Source organism: Manis pentadactyla, chromosome 13 (assembly GCF_030020395.1).
Source record: "Manis pentadactyla isolate mManPen7 chromosome 13, mManPen7.hap1, whole genome shotgun sequence".
Taxonomy (NCBI): Eukaryota; Metazoa; Chordata; class Mammalia; order Pholidota; family Manidae; genus Manis; species Manis pentadactyla.
The window spans coordinates 4,835,063-4,855,712 of NC_080031.1; the positions used below are offsets into that span (position 1 = coordinate 4,835,063).

The 20,650-nt window shown below is 54.3% G+C and overlaps 1 protein-coding gene across 3 annotated transcripts in view; it reads right to left on the reverse strand.

Moving 5' to 3' along the window:
- DSCAML1 (DS cell adhesion molecule like 1) overlaps positions 1-16,671 on the reverse strand; it is a 322,440-nt gene extending 305,769 nt beyond the window's left edge. For 2 of the 3 annotated variants that reach the window (XM_036919868.2, XM_036919869.2), the window contains exons 1-2: positions 16,499-16,654; positions 1,362-1,679 (exon numbers count right to left, since the gene is read on the reverse strand). In XM_036919868.2, the coding sequence (XP_036775763.2) occupies positions 1,362-1,679; positions 16,499-16,544 (364 nt within the window). In that variant the 5' untranslated portion in view covers positions 16,545-16,654. Of the gene's footprint in view, positions 1-1,361; positions 1,680-16,498 lie in introns of all 3 variants that reach the window. The other variant, XM_036919865.2, reaches the window with a different exon arrangement.
- Between the last annotated feature and the right edge of the window lie 3,979 nt (positions 16,672-20,650).

Below are 20,650 nucleotides of genomic sequence, written 5' to 3' on the forward strand. Positions count from 1 at the left end.
TGGCCTCAGGACTCTCAGCCGAGCACCTGGTGTTGGATTAGGGGAACCTCCTCCTAGCCAGCGGTTCCATGGGCAGCCCTGGGGAGGTACCCTGAGCAGGGCCCTCGGTGCTAAGAGCTCATACTCTACCCCCAAACAAGCCATGGGATGAAGACCAGCTCTTTAACTTAGAGCTGTCACCCACCTCACCCCTATGCACACCCCGTTTCCAAGCTACTGGGAACCCTGTAGGTCTGAAGAAGTCAGAGATCCTACAGAACCTGTCACGAGGCATGCAGGTTGGGGGGCCTTTCCTGGGACCCACTCTGCCCTGCCCAACACAATCGCCAGAAAGGATGGTGCTCCCAGGTGCGTGACCATCGTGGCTGGAGCACTACCTTCCTCTCCACCCAAAGAGCTCGCCTAAGAAAATCGCACTTCAAACTTCGGTGCTTTAACTGCTACCTGGGGCGCACCTCACAGCTGCTTAGGACACACCAGCGTATCATGACGTCCTGGATAAGAGCAGATGATCCAAGCCATTCCCTCACTCCTGACCTAACCCAGAGAAATTTCTATTTTTCTCTGAAGAGACCAGCTGTGAAACCCTCAGTGCCTTGACTCCATTCTCTTGCAGACACCAAACTCCTTCACTGCTAATTCTTCCAGCCTGAATTTCACCTAAATGTCTGTCCACATTAAATATACTCAAACATCCATCAAAATGGAATGGGTAATGCAGGGTACTGAACAAGAGATTGCACAGCAACGAGTGTGCAATAAGTGTGCACAGTAGGGGTAAATCCCACAAACACAACGTGATCAAATGACTCAAGAGAATACACACCCAGGCCTCGGTTTTAAGTGCAAAAGTCAGCAAACATTTGTATAGTTAGAAGTCAGAACAGTGGTCTCCCCCAGGGGAGTAGTGACAGAGAAAAGCATGACGGGAATTCTGAGGCGCAGGCATTGTATCTCTTGATCTGGATGTTAGTCAAACTTTGTGAAAATTCATCAAACTTCTATTTATAATATGTACAATTCTCTTTCTGTATTTCAGTAAAAGGGTTTCTTAAAGAAGGAAACCACTGTATGTTTTCCGAGACTCCAGCACTGACCTGAGCATTTCACTTAATTTAAACAAGCGCCATCTCATTTTAGCCGCCACGTGTACTGAGGAGCAGGGGAGGGACCTAAGGCTGAGAAAGGTGCATGCTCTGCTTAAGGACACCCAGCAAGCGGCAGCACCCCAACTCCAAAGCAGGAGAAGCCTTCCTCGGGACTACTTCCTCCAAGTTACGTGCATTTCCTCAGAACGGTGGGAGCTGCCCGCTCCCCATTTCTGCCTTCAGACCGGAGGGGAGCTGTGTCTGGTCCCTTACCTGCTTTGACGCGGATGTCGGGGCTCCGGATCTTGCCGGCAGCGTTCTCCGCGGTGCAGAAATAGTCATTGTCGTGAATAAAGCTATTGAAGGCGGAGGGGGAGAAGGGGTAGAGCTGCAGCGTCCCGTTGGCGTGGACGTGCCGGATGTGTGGCACGTCGTAGATGTCGTCCCCCGTGGCCAGGTACCATCGAAGGGCCGCGCTGGGGGAGCCTGCGGCTGGGCAGGGCACCACCACCCCCACGGAGCTGGAAAAGGTCACCTGCTGCAAGGAGTCATTTACAAAGTAGAGGCTGGTGCCGACATCCTCAGGGCGGGCTGCAGGGCAGGAGGGGAGAGGCTGGTTAGCCAAGGAGCAGGCAGCGCTGGCGCTCGTTCATGCAACCTGCAAGCATCAGCCATTCTACGAACACTTGCTGGGCACTGCCTATACCCCCCCGCACTGGCGCAGGGGAAGAAGAGGCAGTTCCTGCCCTACAGGGGCGTCCAGCCCAGCATCGGAGTGGCAAGAACACCTCATTCTCCACGCCAAGCCAAGGCCACAGACAGGTGGCCACCCCCTTGCTATGCTGGAGGGTCTGAGGCCACGAATCCACTACTGGCATTCACACCTTCGGAGAAACACAGATTGCTTAGGTAACAAACATTTGAGCACCTCCTGTACACAAGCAGGTTTGCACCCAAACTCAGCTCATCTGTACAACCGCGTATCGTTTTTATCATTCCCTTTCCTAGGCTGAGAATCGTCACGTGATTTGCCGGAGACCACACAGCTAATAGGCTGTAGATCTGAAAATCGAACCCACTGCTCCCAGAGGACTTTGGCTCATTTTCACAGCAGGTGAATGGCTCTCAAGACCAAGTTCTGAGAGGAACGGAGACGCTCGCCTGGAAGATAGAAGACAGCACGAGGGCCCGAACACCGTCTTCCACCTGCGGAGGTGGATTTGGAAAATGCACAGCCCCAGGGGGCTGAACAAGGACAAGGGGGTCTGTGAGTGGATAAGATCGACTCGGGAAGCGAGAGACTCACACAGATTGTAAACCTGGCCGAGATGCTGACTGACTGTGGAGTTCCCTTCCCCTCTCTGATCCCATGTGAAAGGTGGGGAGGAGGGACAAGGCCCAAAGACCCTGTGCATCCCTGACATGCTGCCACTGCATGTCTCTGCATACTCAGTCCCTTGGGAGTATGTGCTGACAACCGGAGCTGCCTGACGTCAGCAGGGCCACCGGACAAGGAGGACAGCTGTCTGCAACGTGCATCCCGGCACAGGGTCTCAGTCTGTCCTGCCCCGACTGGAATGGTGGCAGAATCAGGGCCTCCCTCTGTCCCTACCTAGGAGCCTGCCACCTAAACAGGGGCCACCTCTCAACACATGCAGGGAAGCCCAGAGGAAGAGGGCCTAGTCCCAGGTCTCCGGCTGGAAGCCACTCCCTCTCATCAAGGAGCAAGCAAGCCACTCAGCCCCTTGTTGAAAGAACGTTGCTGGGGACCCAACTTGACCTCAATTTCCACAACTTTATGGAAAGGGGGAGGGCCTACATCCGGACCATATTCATATTCCTGGCTTAACTCTGAGCCGGGCCTCCAGGGAGAATATACCAGGCAGGTCGTTGAGGGAGGCCATTAAGCCTCATTGGTCAGAGCAATTCACATCATCTCATAAAAAGCCGTGATGAAGCCATTAGCGGCGGTGCTGGAAACACATTCATGAGCAACTTGCTGTGGTGTCGGGGCACCCTCTCGGCAGCAGATGCACCTGCTGTCCCCACCAGACACTGCGCCCTTTGTGGCGGACAGGCTCTTGGGGAGGGAGAAGCATCGCCTTCCTGTCTCCCTCTTCTCCCTGCCCCCGTCTCATGACAGTCCCAGGGTCGGTGTCTGCTCTGTGGAAGAGGAAACTGGCCCATCGGGGGACCCTCCGAGGCTCAGAGGCATGCCCAGCTCGCGGTGGCTAGAGTGATCTCCAAGATCACGAAATCACAGCATGCCACATGTAAGGAAATGGAGGCTTAGGGTGGCTTCTCTTAGGATCCCCACTTACGAGGTTTGCTGTCCACACACCTGCTCACCTTCTGAATGACTTCCCTATTGAGATCCAGTCAACAAATACCAGGCATTGTTGTAAGCACTTTACTTTTATGACCTCTTTTAATCCTCCCAGCAGCACTATGAGGTAGGTACAACTATTGCCCTGGGTCACAGATGAGCAAAGGAAGGCCCTGAGAGATCAGGGCAACTTACCAAAGAACTCGTGCCAGCATGCACGGGCTCCTGGGATGCAGTCTCAGGCAATCTGAGCCCAGAGGCTTATTTCTGAACCACCAGATCATTGTAACCACGACAATAATAAAGAGAGGGCTTGCACCGTCCACAAACACCACCTGGTCATCAATGTCCATATTCAGCTGGCCAAGGACAGGGTGAATATACCCCCACACACCCTCCTCCAGGCAGGGGCCCCCACTGGACCCGACACTTCAGACAACACTTAGCCTGTGTAAGCCAGGGGTTCTAGGTGCTTCTGAGACAACCTAGTTAATCAGACACCCTCACTGTGGCAGCTTTATGGATTTGGGGAGCCAAAATCTATCAGGAAACAGAAAGATGTTTGTGCCTGACAAATGGATTTAGGTAGCTGAGAAAGATTCTTGAAGGAGAATTCAGGAATTGTCTGATTCAAGGGACAGGGAAAGAAAATATTTAAGGATAAGTATGATGTAGCCCTCGGCAATTAACCTCAGGAATACCACCAGCAATTAACAATAGCCACCACACCTTTCACCGGTAACTACCTGGTTAGGCCCAATAGATGTTATTGCACTTAATCTTCATGGCTCACTGGGGGATGTTATCATTGCTTCAGTTTTACAAATAAGGAAATTCAGACAAGCTAGCTAACTTACCCAGTGTAAGTGTCAGAGCTGGGGCCCGCCCCTAACTGTGCCTTACTTCAGGACCCAGGGATGGAATTCATTTATTGTATGAACCACAGTGAAGACAAACCAAACCACAAGATCTGGTTTTCCAGGCTGGGTACCCCTCCCCATCCTTTCTCCATCCCAAGCCCACCCTAAAAACACATTCCTAGTCTCCTTCTCTCCTGGCCAGAAATCCTTTCCACCCTCCCTGCCTGCCGAGCCAGCCCCTTCCCCAGGCCTCCGTCAGCTCCCACCAGGAGCATCAGCCACAGTGACGGCGGCCTTCTGCACTCTGGGCCTCAGATCCTGCCAGAGCCAAGGATGTGGGGTTCTCAGCAACTACATATGAGTAGATCTAATTGATGAATTGACTGGGATTGTCCAGCCACCTGTCAGGGCTGATGAAACAACAGATTTATAGCAAAAGGTGAGTAGCCTCATATTTCTCCCAGCCCAGGACGCAAGCTGCTGTCTTCTGAGGATGGGGGAGCTGGAAGGATTAGACAAACCATTCATTTCCGTGTATGGCTCTGACAGGGCATTGCCATTATGAAACATCACCCTCAGGTGTAAAACAATAGCATTTTGCACTTATGTCGGACTCATACTTTACCATCACAAGGCACCTGTCAGCCCAGAATGCAGAAGCCCTTAAACATTAATTTAGCCTCACCCCACCTGCCAAGAGAAAGGGGTGAGCAAAACCGTAAAGGGGAAACTGCCATGTCCCAAGATGACGGCTGGCCTAAGGGCACCAGCGAGTGGCTGCAGCAGTGATGGGTGTGCCAGTCACCTGGCCACAGAAGGGGCCGTGGCAAGGGCCTGAGGGCCTCACTCTGACCTCGGGGAGTCTGCACTGCCTCTATGGTGGGGACTTGCCCTCCTTCTCAGACTCCTGTTTGAATCTTCAGAGCAAAGTCTCAGCAAGCTCTAAGAGGAGCGAGAAAACCTGGCACAAGAGATGGAATCCTGGGACAGTGCCATCTTCGGGTTCATGCCTGACCTGCTGAGTGACTTCAGTCAAGCCACTTGCCTTTCTGAGCCTCACCTTCCTCATTTACAAAAGGGAATGGATTGCACCGTCTTCTCTGCCTCCCAGGGCTGCCTAGCAGTTAAAATGGAACATGTAAGTACTTGGTGCCCCACAATGGGCGTGTGCCGACATAAGGGCTAGGATTGTGCCTCGTGTTCCAGGGAGGCCTGAGTGGTGCAGAGCTGCTAAGGTTACTATGCTGTGAGTTTGTGCAGTACTCAAACCCTTCTCCTCCTACTCCTACGGCCTCTCGGCTGACTGTTTCTGACCCGGGGGACCAGGGAAGGCTTCTGCTTCCCTGGGAGACATTGACTGAGCTCCAGCCGTGTGCCCGGCAGGACTGCAAGTATGGTGGAAGACAAAGGCCAGGGAGAATGGCCCCCCTTCCAGGAGCTTACACAGGAGATAGGGAGCAGGGAAGGGTTACCCACAGCCCAGGGCTTGTGCCAGGCAAAGCTGAAGGTACTGGTTTGGTGACAGCCACCCAGAGAGGGAGGGTAAAGCTATTCACCATATATCTGTTTCCCTGGGGGCTGACTGGCATGGCTACCAGGTCAGAGTTCTCAAAAGATAGGGGCTGAACACTGCTTGAGCACCTGCTTGTGTGCCAGGCACTGGGCTTGCGTGCTTCAAGGCATTTTCTCATCTGGCCTTCACACAAGGTATGAGTGGATCCTGTCAGCCTCATTTTACAGGTGAAGAAAAAGAGGCTCACGGGGAGAAGGAAATTCCCCAAGATTGTAGAGCTAGAAGGAGAGGAAGCCAGCGTTCAGTGAAGGGCTGCCTGACTCCCAAGCCCGAGTTTTTCTGACATGATGCTGAATTCGAAGCTTAGAGGTTTCTCCCTCACTTCTTCTCTGGAACCCAGCCCTAATTTGGAAAGCAAGTCTTCATACAGAAATGCCTATTCACCCCTTAAATCCCAGCCATGCCCCCAGCTCTTTCTCCCCTTTGCAGACAGAAGCAGGCATATTTACAGAGAGAACAAGAGGGAAACACTTCATCAGCGGAGAGACATTCAGATCAACAGCAAAGCTTCTTCTGGTCAAAGGGGAAAATGGATTTTTAATAGAAAATGGAAGTTATGGGCTCGGTTGTGATGTGACAGACGCCCAGACTTAAACCCATTTAATCTTCTCTGCCGTTTAACATTGAGCGCCACCCCAATGCCGTGTTTCGTAAAACAGGCTCCAAATCGCTAGGAGATTAGAAGTGTAGAAATAGCATTGCAATATTTTTAAACCAGAAATCGCCCCCCACCCCCGGCATTTGGGCTGCCCCCAGGGTCACTGCTGAAACCTAAATATCCATCACATCAACTCGCTCGCTCGCCTTCCACCGGCTGGCCAGCAGGATTAGGCTGAAGGAAACTTGACACCCGTGTATTTGACGCCCGTGAGCCCCCCACCCCACCTGCCTGGGTTGGAATGGCCAACTGAGGCTCCCTCCTGGGTGCACCCTGAATTATGCCCATATCATCATCTCCAGTCACCAAAAATGACAGCCCAAGGGGACTGAAATATTAACACCTGGCCACCTCCACAGGGAGTTGTGAGTCATTTTGTTCTCTTCATTTACAGTATTTACTCGTCTCATTCACGGGACTTTTCATCCAGGAGTATCCACCTGTGCTGGGGCCCCTGAAACATGCCCAGGGGAGGGCAGAGCCTGCGAGGGGGATCCCTGCCTGGGCACGGCCCGTGTGGATGCCAGGAAGCAGAGAGTCTCCAGGGGAGCCGGGGGCAAAAGCAGTGGGCCCTCTGGGTTGTGAGATGCCTGGACCTAGCGCTCTTTGGTCACCCAGACTCCGGCGCCAGGCTCCTCGGGTGTGGATCTCTGCTCTGCGATGGACAGACTGTAGCCTCAGCAAGATACCCAGCCTCTCTGGGCCTCAGTTTCCTCCATCTACAAAGTGGGGGTGACTATGTCTATATTAAGGGCTGTTAGGCTAGATGCATTAATATAGATGACAGTTCCTGGTGTACGTAGGGCCTGCTAGCACCTCAGGATTTATTGCTGCTGTTACAAGTATTACTATAAAAGCAGGCAAGCAATAAGTATTTGTGGAATAAATATCCCGTAATAATTATTTACCTCTCATCTACAATAACAACTGAAGATGGTTCTCGAACATTACTTTGTCTAAGAACAACAACTTAAGACAGTTCTCAAATACGACTGTGTCTAAGAATCACCTAGAAAGAGTGTTAAAACTGTAGATCCCTAGGTAACAGACTCACCCAATCTATCACAGGGCCAGGAAACTATTTCTGATGCAGGTGGTCCTCTGTCTACACTCTGAGTAACACCTCTTAGAAAAAAAGTAGATTTGCCAGACCGGACTTCAGTAGCAGCTTTCCCAACAACAGACAGTTGTCATGCACTTGGCTAACAGGACCGTAGCACCACGTTTACTAACTTAATTTGGTGATCAAGTTAAGAAAACAATAGTGACATGATCAATAAAAGCAGAGCAATAGCCACAGCGCTGTTGCCCCCCAGGCCTCACGCACTTCTGCAGATGTGGCCTGGGGGGGTTTCCTAGATTAATTTGTAAAGTGGATTGTGCCATGCATCCACATGAAGGTTTTCATTTGAGACCTAGTATTCACCTTCCCTTTGATTGTTCTCACCCCACAACAGGAACGAGTGGATCCAGAGGGGATCAACCAGTGGGGCCTCAGCTCAACCCACCACGTCCACCCAAAACCCAGGTCAGGACCAGGGAGATGGAGCCTGGTTCCCACATCAGGAAACCTCCTTATTGAGTGATCGCACTTGGAGACAGACTGAGTGTAAACCGTGGGGAGGAGAAGAACGAGTCCCCAGACAGCATCAGCCCATCTGCAGGCAGTCAGAGTTGGTACTTTCCCTGGGAAAAGGAAGAGCAGCAGGGATCGAGTCCCATGCCTTCTGTCCATGGCCTCCCCCCAAACCCGGCACACCTGCTTTATCACTGTCTTCCCCATTATCGTGGCCATTATGTCTTTTCAGCATTTGTTTTGGGCCAGGTACCGTGAGCAGCCCTTTTCATGCATCATAGCGCATTCAATCCTTACAACAACCCTCAAAGGTAGCTCCCGCACAAGACCCCATTTTACAAATAAAAACACAGGATCTCAGGTCATGCAGTGTCCGAGGGCTGCCCAGCTAATGGTGGCAGAGCTGCATTCAAACCCGGGCCTCGGTGACTCAGGGCTGAGCTTCTCAGTGGGCACTGCAGTGTCCACTGTCTCCGAGTGAACATACATAAGGGGGTTTTCTGACAAAGGACTGCAATTTGGGGTATGCAATTCTGAATTGTTTGGGACGGTCCCAAGCATCAAATGTTTCCTCCCAAGTGTATCTGCCCGCCCCCACAGCCAAATGCCAGCAGCTCCCTCCTCAGGTCAAAATGTGTCCCCCCAATTTCCCAATGTGCCTAGGGAGGTGGTCCTACCCCAACGTGAAGCATTGCTCCAGTGCCCAAGTGCTCTGCCTCTGTCCATCAGAAACATGGTTTCTTTCTTTCTTTCTTTTTTTAAGATTCTTAGCACAAACATAGTTCCTGTAACCAGGAACCAGAAACCTAGGAGATCTGGTGAAGCTCAGTCATCCTTCAACTTACAAGGCCCCTCACCAGGGTGAGGCTCCAGGAGAAGTTGTGAGCAACAGCTGACAAACAGACTCTTTAATCTTCCAGCGCCTTCTAGACAGGGCCTGTCAATGGAGGGCCCTTTACGGCCAGGAAGGGTCTTCCAGGGAGTTGGCTCAGACAGCACAGTTGTTCCCAGAGATTCCTAGCTTTAGGTCGTTAACTCTTGAGGGACTTAAGAGATTATTTTATCCATTCTCCTCCATTTACAGATGGGGAGAGGGAGGCCCAGAGAGGTGGAGCAGTTCACCCCAGGGACACAGCTAGCCGGTGTTCTGGCTGGGACTGGACCCCAGTCCCCGCAGCTCCGCCTGCAGAGGCCGACCCCTGGGAAAGGTGGTGCATCTGGGAGAGATGGCATGACATCACACAAGCAGAATCAGAGGAACCAAGGATGCTGGATGCCCAGAGGAGAGACCTCACCAGGCAGGATACCTGTCCACAAGGGAAGGGCTGCCACGCGGAAGAGGGCTGGACCCGGGTGGCCTTGAATGTGGGACCACGATCTGTCACCACGAGGAGGCAGACCAAGACAGGGGTTTGGCCGACTCCGAGGACGAGCTCTGCAGCCATCAGAGGCATGTGAGTGGCACAGGCGCCTTCAGGAGCCTCCTGAGGCAGGAAGTGCTGGAGCAAGAAGAAGAAGAATGGCCGCAAGCTGCCGCCTCGGCACCGGCCGGGAGTGGATTCCAGGCCCTAGGGGTGCCTGCCAACAAGAAAGGCTTTCCCCGTGGCAGCCACCTGACCTCCCTCTCATACCCAGAGCAGGTCCCCCACCCTCCTCGGACCCCACGGCTCTGGGACCCCCGGAAGCCGGGTGTCCATGGTACTGAAGCCACGGGATCCTCAGGGCCTGGATTCCGGTAATTGCTGTCCCCTCAAACGAGGTCACACAGGGTAGGGCCCTGTGACTACTGCTCTCACCACAGAAGACTGTAGTTTTCCTGCAGGGAGAACCGTGCTGTGGGAAGTGTGTCCAAAGGGCCAGGGAACAAAGTTGCCTCTAAGGGCCTGGGGAGGGAGCAGAGGTGGGCTCTTCCCTCTGGGGAATCTGCCACGTGGGCTCTAAGAACACCACTGCCAGCCGGGCTGCACCCCAGCAGCTGTTCCCCATGTCAATGGAAAGCAAAGGCTAAGAAAACTCCCCGTAACAGGGGGGCGCAGAGAGGGGGTGACAGCCACACCCAGCTGTGAGACCTTTGTTGCTCGTGTATGATACAATGACGGTAATGGCACCTCACGCTGCAGCAGAGCGTTCCCGAGGCGGAAACTGGTCTGCTGTGGTTTGTACATAGTTTTTCATATGTCGCCCTGGGCAGTATACAAAATGTCACATGATACACAGTGGTAGGCCCCTCGCCCTCCCGGCACATAGGCACTAACAACTGCCCTGTGGGACAGTCAGCACAGGGGTTACTTTGCCCATTTTAGAGATTTAGGAAACAGAGGCACATTAGCTATTAGGTATCTTGCCTAACTTAGGCCCAGCTTTCTTTTCTAGGTCTACAGACAATGTTCTCTCCAACACACACACACACACACACACACACACACACACACACACACACACACACACACACACACACACACACACTAATGGATAAGCAACTAGCATTTGAATAACTGTTCCTAATGAAGATGGTGACCTTGGAAACTGTCAATGCAAGCGTCATGTAGAGCAAGAACACGGAGGTGGGGTGGGGGCGGCTGAATGGATAAGGGGAGCAGCTGGACGGCAGGGGTAGGACCCAAGGCTAATGCTGTGCATGTTGAAGCGGAGCTGGACAAACATCTGTCAGCCGTGGTACACAGGCTGCAGTACCCACAGCCTCCCCCACACTCGGGACCCACCAGCTCCAACCTGCCCAGGGCAGCACTTCACCTCTGGGCCACATGCTGCTTCCCCATAAGCTGACTGGGTCATGGAGGGAGGAGGGGTCCCAGGACACCACCCCTCCCCCTAAAGGTCTCTCAAGGGTGTTTTCTACATAGAAAACTACCTGAAAAACAGCCAGGCTCACCCCAGCAGGGAAAGACACAGAAATCATCCAAATACAACATATGTGGGCTCATCGCATGTGGCCCATTCACACGGGCTTTACGGCAGCAAATCCAGGAGAGTTCTTACTCTGTCCTACCACCCATGGTAAGACTGAATAACCATTCCCAGCCCCAGCCTTCCTTTGGCAGGTGTGAGACTGGCCTTTGCCTCACCCTCAAATCCAAGTCTGGAGCCAACCTTTGCCCTCACCTCTTCCACAACTGTCCCTCGCTGTGGCTGGGAAAAGGGAATGTGCCAGGCTGCCTGGGGGACCCCCAGGCACCTGCTATCTTGCTGAGGACAAGTCCTGCAGGCCACCCAGACAGGGGAGAGAAGGAAGCAGTGAAGTCCTCTGCCCTGGTCACCACTCAGCCTTTCTCACTGGGACAAAGTCTAAGCCGTTAGTACAACTGCTCAGGACAAGACCTGGTGATGGATTTTGGGGTGGGGGCAGAGGGAAGAAGGCAGGAGGAGCAGTACAGAAAAAAGGAAGGCACCTAACATTTACTGAGCACCAAGTATGTTCTGGCTAATTCCTATGCATTATCTCCTCTAATCCCATTTAATAGCTGGAAAAAGTGAGGCTCAGACAGGCCCAAAGTCACATACCCAGTAAGCGCAGAGCCAGCATGTGAATGAAGGGTTTGCCTTGACTACAAATTTCCACCACACCAGCGAGTTGCAATTTTTTTTTTTTCTTCACAACTCCAATATAGAAAACGCTTGACAGAAACGAAGAGGGGAGGGTTTGAACCTCTGCGGGCTGACTCTCCCCTTCTCCACCTTCAGCCACTTCCTGAGGCTCCACACCACACCCTTCGGAAACCTTGATGCTTTCCCGGTGGACCACGGCCCTCCCAGATCATTAGATGGGCAGAAAAACACTCTGGGAGGCCTTGGTGCTGCACCTGCCGGGGCAGGATTTGCTCGGGGCCCCGGAAATGCAGACAAAACCGTTCCCGAAGCCACATTCCCACTGCAGGCATCCCAGCTGGCTCCCCGGCGAGGAGCACTCCAGCTGCCTGAACTGTTTGCTCCTCAAGCATTACTCCCGACTCTGCACACACCCTTCACCGTGTCCGCGGCGCCTGCCTTCCCACTCCCGGCCCCAGAACCCCCGCACATGACCCCTGCAGCCTTAACATGACAGAACAGAAGCCAGGGGCTCACCCCCATGTCCCTTAGAGGACGCATCCCTCCAGGCTGGATGCTGACAAACCAGGAGGGTGAAAGAGCATTTGCCTCACTTCCCTTCAATGGCCTCCTCTCCACCTGCTGACCATAGTCCTAAGCACCCCCCTTCTTCCATCTAGGGGTACACCTACCAGAAGGCTAATGTCGGCCCTGGATTCCCATGGCCAGTGTACCCCTGTCTTCACCCTCTTCCTCCTCTTGCAGCACAAGAGACAACCGACACCCCCAGCGGGGGCTGCCTCAGGGTCTGGGCCCACTGTCACCCGTCCCCCCAGTGGTGACCTCCAGGCTGCCTTGTCAGATGCAGAACTCGAGGCTCGGCCCTGCAGGCTGAGACCCAGAGGCGAGAGAGCAGCGCCACAAAACACCGTCGTCCTCCCCACTCCTGCCGCACCCCCACCTCTGCAAGGAAAAGACAACGGGCCTGACCACTACTGAGGCTGAGATCTAGAGGCGACTCACACAGAGAGGGCAAGCCCCTGGCCTGGCTAGGTAAGCATGCAAATGTGCATGCAAATTATACGCAAATCTAGGGCCTGGCCTCAGGTTCCTGGCACCCTGCCGTTTTGGCTGCTTGTGGCCCAGCCCATTCGGGCACTTGTGTGCCTGCTAGAATATACTGGGTTGGGGCTGTGAAAGCACTTAGCAGGCTGGGGGCTCTCTTCCTCTTGACTGCTTCAAATGTTCCTAAGAAACACGTCCTCCAAGCTCATGTGGGAGGAAACAATCTCCCAGCCTGGTAGCTGTACCCCTGAAAAAAAGTGCTGAACATCCACCCTCCCTTCAATTCATCCACAGATAAAATTATCCTTCACCAAGCAGAGCAAGGGACCAAGCAAGTGACAAGGATGGAATTCCCAGAGACACAAACAAGTGCTTAAAGTCTGTACCACTCCATCAAAGGCCACAGCCCATGAGGTGCTCCGGGCAGACGTCCTCACTGCACCTGGGGGCTCCCAGCCTGCCTCTTGGGGGCTTGCTCCTTAGCAAAGCATCGCTGGGCCAAAGCCCCCATTGGCTTGCCCACTTCTTTCCTGTTCCTTAATCTAAGAAAAATAAGCCTCTCCAGCCTGTCTCCTGGGATCTACCCAACCTAAGTGCTGCCTTTGGGTCAACTGCTTGCTTGCTTTTTGTTCCTAATTGAGCTCCCCATTCTGCTGCAGAAATATATTAAAGGCAGCTGACTCTAATGCCCAGCAATAAGAAGCATCTGAAAGGCTTGGCGGGCACGACAGCAATTCCATTCTCCCCCAGGTTATTCCAGCCTCTCTGCCCACCTCTCCACCCGGACGCTCGCCGGGCTTTCACCTGCTTCCCCAAAGTTGAGTTTGGCATTTTAAGATTTAAAAAACACAGTTCCCCAGTGCTCCCCCACCCCTCCTTTAATTAGACACTGAACAGAGTGTTAGAGATTTTCTTAATGGCTTGACGAAGGCTTTTAATTTGGTCTTCTCGAGAGAGAAGAACCATGAGTCCCCATCTGAGAGGTTGGGTGGGAAATGAAAAAAGAAAAATCAATGCAACCCATTATTTTGGCTTTTAGAAAACAGGAATTTTAGGGCCGGGGAAGCTTGTTCTTTTACACAGTAAAAATGCAAATGCAGGCAACACAGATGCTGGCACGCTGGATGTAACAACGGAGAGCGCCTCACTGGGGTTCATCTGGCTGCCCAAACCTGGATTTGTTTTGGCAATAATAAGGCAGTTATTGGAGACTCGATAACTGATTATTAAAACACCTTCCCAGTTCCGTTCTGGGGAATCGGTCTGAGCTCAGCTTTCATCAAGAAAAGGTATTTCGGAAGGAATGGAAATAACAGAAGCTTAAAACACATTCAGTAACTGCCTAACTCCATCCAGAGGATGCTCCATCTCATCCTGCCTTCTCCCTCTCTCCCTGCCTCCTCCTGCTCCTCACAGATGGACGTACAAATCATTGCAAGAGGATATTGTTTTCTGTAACAGGCTCCAACATTCACATTTACATTCTCCTTGGTGCCGTGGGGGGTGACTGGCGACGAGAGAGAAAACGCACCAAGCCCCTTCTTCCCAGTTCTCCCCGCATCCCATCTTTCCCCAGCCGCCTCCGCCACCCGCCCTCCCTGCCACTGCCACCCACCGCCCCAAGCAGAACAGCCCCCAGGGACCAGCCTGGCACCTAAGACCCAATTAAGGGACGAAGAAAAAGAAAGGCCTGTCTGGCGAGTCGCCCTGGCGCCCAACCCAGATGCTGGAGCCTCTGAATGGCAGGGCCGCCAGGGCTCTGCAGACCCAAGGGCCGCCAAGGTGCCACCTCACCTGGCACCTCCAGCCCAGCTACAGGCCAGTGGCAACTTCGTTCTCAAGTTGGAAAGGGTTTTGCCCCTCTGGCTGTCCTGTGGCCTTCTGGGCCTTTCTCCACCTCCACGCATATCTGCTCCCTATCAAATAGCCTGGGCTTCATTTATTAATGCCTGGCTTCTGGTAGGGGGAGGGGAGCATCCCTTAGGTATTTGCTCAGGGACAGCCACTCCTGGAGTCTGGGCGCTCTGGAAGAGGTCTCCGGAAAGTGGGGGGGCCCCAGGGGGGAGGGGTTTGAGGACAAAGCTGGACAAGAGTGTTGCAGCCGTTCCTGTCTCTGCTTCTCGCCTGACAGAATGGAAAAGGAGTAGGGGGTGGAGAGAAAACCAGCCAGGGAGAGAGCTGCCGCTCCCCACCTTATGTATTTTTAATATTAATGTAATTAAAGCTGTGAGCCCAGCCGGCGTGCGGGGCAAAGGGAGTCAGGAAGAGCCTGGGCACAGGGAGGGCTGGGGTGTGTGTCAAGTGGGGGCCGTTGCAAGGGAAGCAGGCTTCTTGCTCCACTAAGTGGGATGAGAGGGTGCTGGGTAGGGGGGCAAGAAGTCAGCCAACCACGACCACCCAGTGGACCCCAGTGGGTCTGAGAAACTCAAGTACTATGTCCACAATTCAGAGGCCACCCCTCACCCTGCACCCCAATCTCTGGGTAAACCCCAGCAGGATCTTGGCCTTCAGTCTGGCTTTGACAAGCAGCATTTATGAATAAATTAAGGGTCACCCTGCTCCCCGCAAGCCATGAGATACTGCAGTCCGCTCCTGCAGGTTGCAGACTCCAGACCCCTGGGGCCTGGGCCCCCAAGAACTAGACCCCTCCCTTCCGGAGCGCCAACCTTCCGCTGGCTCGCCCTTCCCCCATCGGTAGGGGTCAAGAGCGGCAGCTGGGCCCGGGCGACGGCCAGGGGAAAGTGGGGGAGAAGCCGCCCCCAGGGCGCGAAGGAGAAAAGTTAAGAGGGCTGAACAGGTAACGCTGAGCTTCCACGAGCTTGTGTGCTCCGCCGCGCTAGGGCGCGGAGTTCAGCCGCCCGGGCTCCCGCCATCTGCGCGCCCCGGGCACGTCCTCTGCGATAGCCTGGAAGCCCCGCCACCAGCAACGCCTGCTCCCGACTCTGTGCCCAGGTGACTCAAGTCGCAAATGCCTGCCCCTTCCAACCTCCAGTCCCGTCCACCCCGACGACCAGGTGCGCAGCGCCCCAGCAGCAGGTCTGGACATGCCGAACACCCGGACCCACCCCTAGCAACGCCTTCTCTCCAGGGAAAGCGACACGGCCCCCCCACCCCCCAAAACCGAAGCCTTGTCCCCGTGTCCCGCTGACCTGACGCCGAAGCGGAGCCTCTCGCACCTCGGGGCGCGCTGCCCAAGGTGGCCAAGGCGGCGCAGCCAGTGCCCGCGGCAGGGGGGTGAAGGGCTGGGGGAAGGCGACCTCTGGGTTTGGAGAACAAACTTGCTATCCGAGGGCCCCCAGCTCTCGGGCCCCCCCACCGCCCTCCCCGCCCTGCATCCAGGCAAGGCGGGCAGAAGCGCCATGCGGCGCGGTGCCGGGGGTCCGGGGCGGCGGAGGCGCAGGAGGAGTGAGCGCGGGCTCCCGGGTGAACAGTCCCGGCCTGCGGACCCTTCGACCCGGAGGGCGCCCTGGGGTTCCAGGCCACCAAGCCGCGGCGGGCAAGGGGCTGCGGGAGGGATCGGGGGCAGAGCCGCGGCCCGACCCGGAGCGGGGAGAGGACCGGGTGGCTCCTTCCCCGCCACCCCTACGGGCGCGCCCCAAAAGGCAGGCGCGGGCGGCTGGCAGGGCTGCCTGGGGCGGGCTCTCCCCTGACCCCTCGCCGGGGGCCCTGCCCCGCCCCCGCGGCGCCCCACCGGGGCCAGGCACGCAGGTCGGTCCCCGGGCACCCGGAGACCGCCGGGCGCCCTGCCTCGCCGCCAGCCGCGCGCACCCCGGCCCCGCCGCCGCCGCCGCCCGCGCGGGTCTCACCTTTGTGCAAAGAGTCCAGGAGCAGGAGGAAAGTTACCAGCCACATGCCATAAAGAGGCCCCTCTCTCCGGGGAGGTGGTCCTGCGGCCGGCCGTGCGGCAGCGCCTCTCCCCCGCTCAGCGCGCTCCCAGCCGCCCGCACTCCGCGCCCCGCTCTTTCTGCTCCTCAGCCCGGCGCTCGGCGGCGGCGGCTCCTCCCTCCTCGGCGCCCTGGCTCCTGTCATCGGCGGGGCTGGGCCAGGCGGCCGCTCTCCCCGCCCCCCCCGCGGCACCCCGGTGCGGAGCGCCGCGCGCGCCCCGAGCCCGCAGGGCCCCCAGCCCCACCAGCCCAGGGACCGGAGGGGGCCCGGGCCGGACAGCCCTGACCCCGGGGCGCCGTCCGGACAGCTGGGGCTCCCTGCCACCCACCGGCTCGGAGCCTGTGGCCACACATGGGCATGTGTCATGCGTGTGCCTGAAGCCTGCCGAGCTCGGCCGAGGAGGCCCTGTGTGCCCTGTCCCGGTCACCTGGGGCCAGTGCTTCCTGCTTCTGTCAGACGCAGTTTAGCCCCTTGGATAGGGGAGCAGGGGTGCTTCGGGTAAAATCCAGACTGAGACCTTTGCGTGCTGCCCTGTGTGGCAGCCCACCTCCCAGCGCAGAGCTGGGTATGCCTCTTGGGGAGCCCCCCCTAAGTCCAGCCACCCAGCAGCACTCTGCCCGAGTTTTCTTTAGCACTGGGCGCATTGTGATTATTTAAACATTTACAATAAATAGTTTGCTGTGTGCACCACCTCGTCCTTCATCTGCACCTCCCCTCCCATCAGAGCCTTCTCACCACGCAGAAATTGGTTTACTCCTTATACCAGTCTGCAGAAATTTGGCATGGTGTTGAATAAGGCTTGAGTTGGGGCAGCTCTCAGTCACAAAATCCATGTTGAGCACCTGCTGTGTGCCAGGCTCCCGGCTAGGCACTGGGGGCAAAGGCCTGGTTGAATCAGGTCTACTGGGAAAGGTTGATTACCATTAGAAAGCCCTCCTTAGGCTGTCATTCCAAACTAAGGGCCCACACCTGAGCCAGAGAAGACATCCACGGTGGCCCTGAGAATGGAATATGAGCTGGGAGTGACGGGTGGCACCTGGACGTGCTCTGGCTGCCTGTCTGTGCACGCTTGGACCCGGTTCCCGGGTTCGCGGGGGTGGCGGGGGGAGGGAGGTAGACAGGTGGCTGTTTAGCCCCATTTGACTGAGGAAGAAAATTTACCTCCCCAGCAAGTCTCACCTAAGTTCAGACAGGAGAACTAGATTCCTCATTCCCAGGTTTTGCCAAAAGAGCTCTAGAAATTTTAACTAAAAATTTTAAAGTGTGCGTTTACTTTTTTTGACATGCTAAAATATATGTAAATTTTGCCAGTTTAACCATTTTTAAGTATACTATTCAGTGGCATTAGGTATAGTCACAAGGTTGTACAATCATCACCATTCTCCATTTCTGGAACTTTTTCATCATCCAAGCAGAAACTGTGTACCCATTAAACAATAGCTCCCCATTCTCACCTCCCCCAGCCCCTGGTAACCACTAATCTATTATGTCCCTATAAATTAGGCTTTTATAAGTACCTCATGAAAAGGGGATCATATAATATTTGTCCTTTTATGTCTGGTTTATTTCACTTGGCATAATGTCTTCAAGGCGCCTTCATATTGTAGCATGCATCAGAATTTCCTTCCTTTTTATAGCTACATAGTATTCCATTGTATGTACAGACCACATTTTCTTCATCCATTCTTGTCAATGGACACTTGGGCTGGTTCCAGTTTTTGGCTATTGTGAATAATACTGCAATGAACATGGATGTATAAATATCTCTTCGAGACCCCGCTTCCAACTCTTTCCAGCATGTACTGAGAGGCGGAATTGCTGAATGGTATGACAATCCTATTTTTAGCTCTTTGAGGAAATGCCAGATGCACTGACTTTTTTTGTACAGTGTTTTAAGGGTTCAAAGGGCCCTCACCTGCAATCACTCCATGTAATCCTCACAATATCCTTTGAAGCTTTATCACCCACTTTCAAAACTGGTGAGAAAAATTAGGCTTTCCTTATTTAAGGCCAACTCAGTTTGTATCACGAGCAACACTAGAACCCAGGACTGCCGACTTGGGCAGAGCTGCTTCTCTGCACTGTACTGCCTCCCCTGACAGCTCAGCTCCGTGATGCCAAGCCTGAAGCAGACACTTTTCCACTAGGTGTTTTGTTCTCTGCAAACACAGGCATAGAGCAGAGACATGGGACAGACTGCAACAGGTGTTCAAGGTGACCCAGCCCAGCTCTCTACTTTACAAATGAGGAAATGGAGGCCTAGAGCTCAGAAACAGCGGTGGGCCTGCCCGGGGCCGTGAAGGCAGTGACAGAGCCCAGATGTCTCCAGACTTGTGGCCTAGCCCCCTCTCCCATCACGTCCCTTCCCTTCTAAAGGAGACAGTCGCTGAGAGGAATCCAGTTATTTAAAGCTAAGCCTATTGACCCAGAACACCTGGTCAGGCCATGCCTAAAATAAACTGCTAAGTCAGACAGGATGAAAGGGGCTGCTGTCTGCTGGGAGGGGGCGGGTCCTGTGTGGGCCTGGGGGTCTCAGCACAGCTGCTCCTGCCCCACATGCTGGAGGGAGAGAGGATCGCCCCCCCTTTCTCCATTTACCTGAAGAGCCTTCTATGACCTGAGCGTCCGTTCCGTGCTGGTTACACCTGGGGGCCTTCATGGGTCACAACACTACGTAGAGGGCCAAGTGTTTCCTGAAGGATGAGCCATCACTGTCAGTGACTACAGTCCCGCTGTGCCCTGAAGAGGAGACATTTGTGTGGAAACAGGGTACGCAGGCAGGGAGGGTAGACTCAGACTCTCTAGCACAAGGAGGCTCCAAAATGTCAGGGTTAGGAGCGTGGCTTTGGAGTCAGACAGAGCCAAGGTCTCAGCCCAGCTCTGCCACTTACTGGCTGTGTGCTTGTGGGGAATTTGTGCCAAGCCGTGCCTCCCTCTCCTGTGAAATGGGACCATCCCAGCATTTGCCCCAGAGGGCTGTTGTGAAGATTAAAATAGACGAGCCCAGTGGCTGGCACATAAGCACAGGTAAATATGTCAGTAATGTTAGCTTTGCTCAGAGGACCTTGACCGCCGAGCGGGGCAGGGGAGGGAAAGCTCTGTGGAGATGTGGGGATGACATCCTGTGCTCCACACCGTGACGAAGCCAGCTAAGGAGCCGGGAATCTGTGAGAGGGGGCAGAAGCATGGAAGGACACACACCCGGGGCTGGAAGAGCATGGGGAGGCCGCCAGCAAGGGAGGGACCCGAAAACAGACAGTCCTTATGATTTTGTATTTTCCATTTCCCAGGTTTAATCCCTCCTTCATGTTAAGGAAAATATCTTTGAAAATGACAGCCTAGCTCAGATGTGTCCACAAGTCCCCTCTCACCTGGAGCTGTGTGTGGAGGAGCTTAGCAAAGTCAGCAGGAACCGCAGCGGAAAAGTGAGCCTCCGGGGAGGAGAGGGGATGGCCTGTTCCACCGATGCCCGCCTTGAACCCTGACACACTCCTCCCACAGCTGAGGTGTGGGAGGAGCTACTTCTTAATTTTGGTAAAAGGGGCAATAACTTCTCAGCCCCCAGTTGGATGGAAGCCCTCACACCCACACACAAATATGTGCCCACCAAAGTGAGAGCAAACACAGTTGCCCAAGCAGACATTCACATGTTCAGGTAAATATAAACACTTAATGGCAGGCCCACCTGTGCTCAAATGCGATTTGAATATAATCCAAATATTCTGCATTGGCACCTATGCATACACCTTAATTTTTTTTGTACAAAAGCCTCAAATTTGTCAGATTCATTTCTAGTAGGGATACACCATCCATGTGAAAACAATGAATAATTTCAATATGTTGTTGAATCAGAATGCTAAGCAATGATGTGGCTATTGTGTGTGTGTGTGTGTGTGTGTGTGTGTGTGTGTGTGTCTGTGTGTGTGTGTGTGTCTGTGTGTGTCTGTGTGTGTGTGTTTGTGGTGCAGGTTGAAATTACATAAAGGCACTGGGAGGTGAACCCTCTCTGATTCAGGTTAATCATGGATATTTGGGGGTATTATTCTGCCATATTATATTAGGACTAGAGCCAT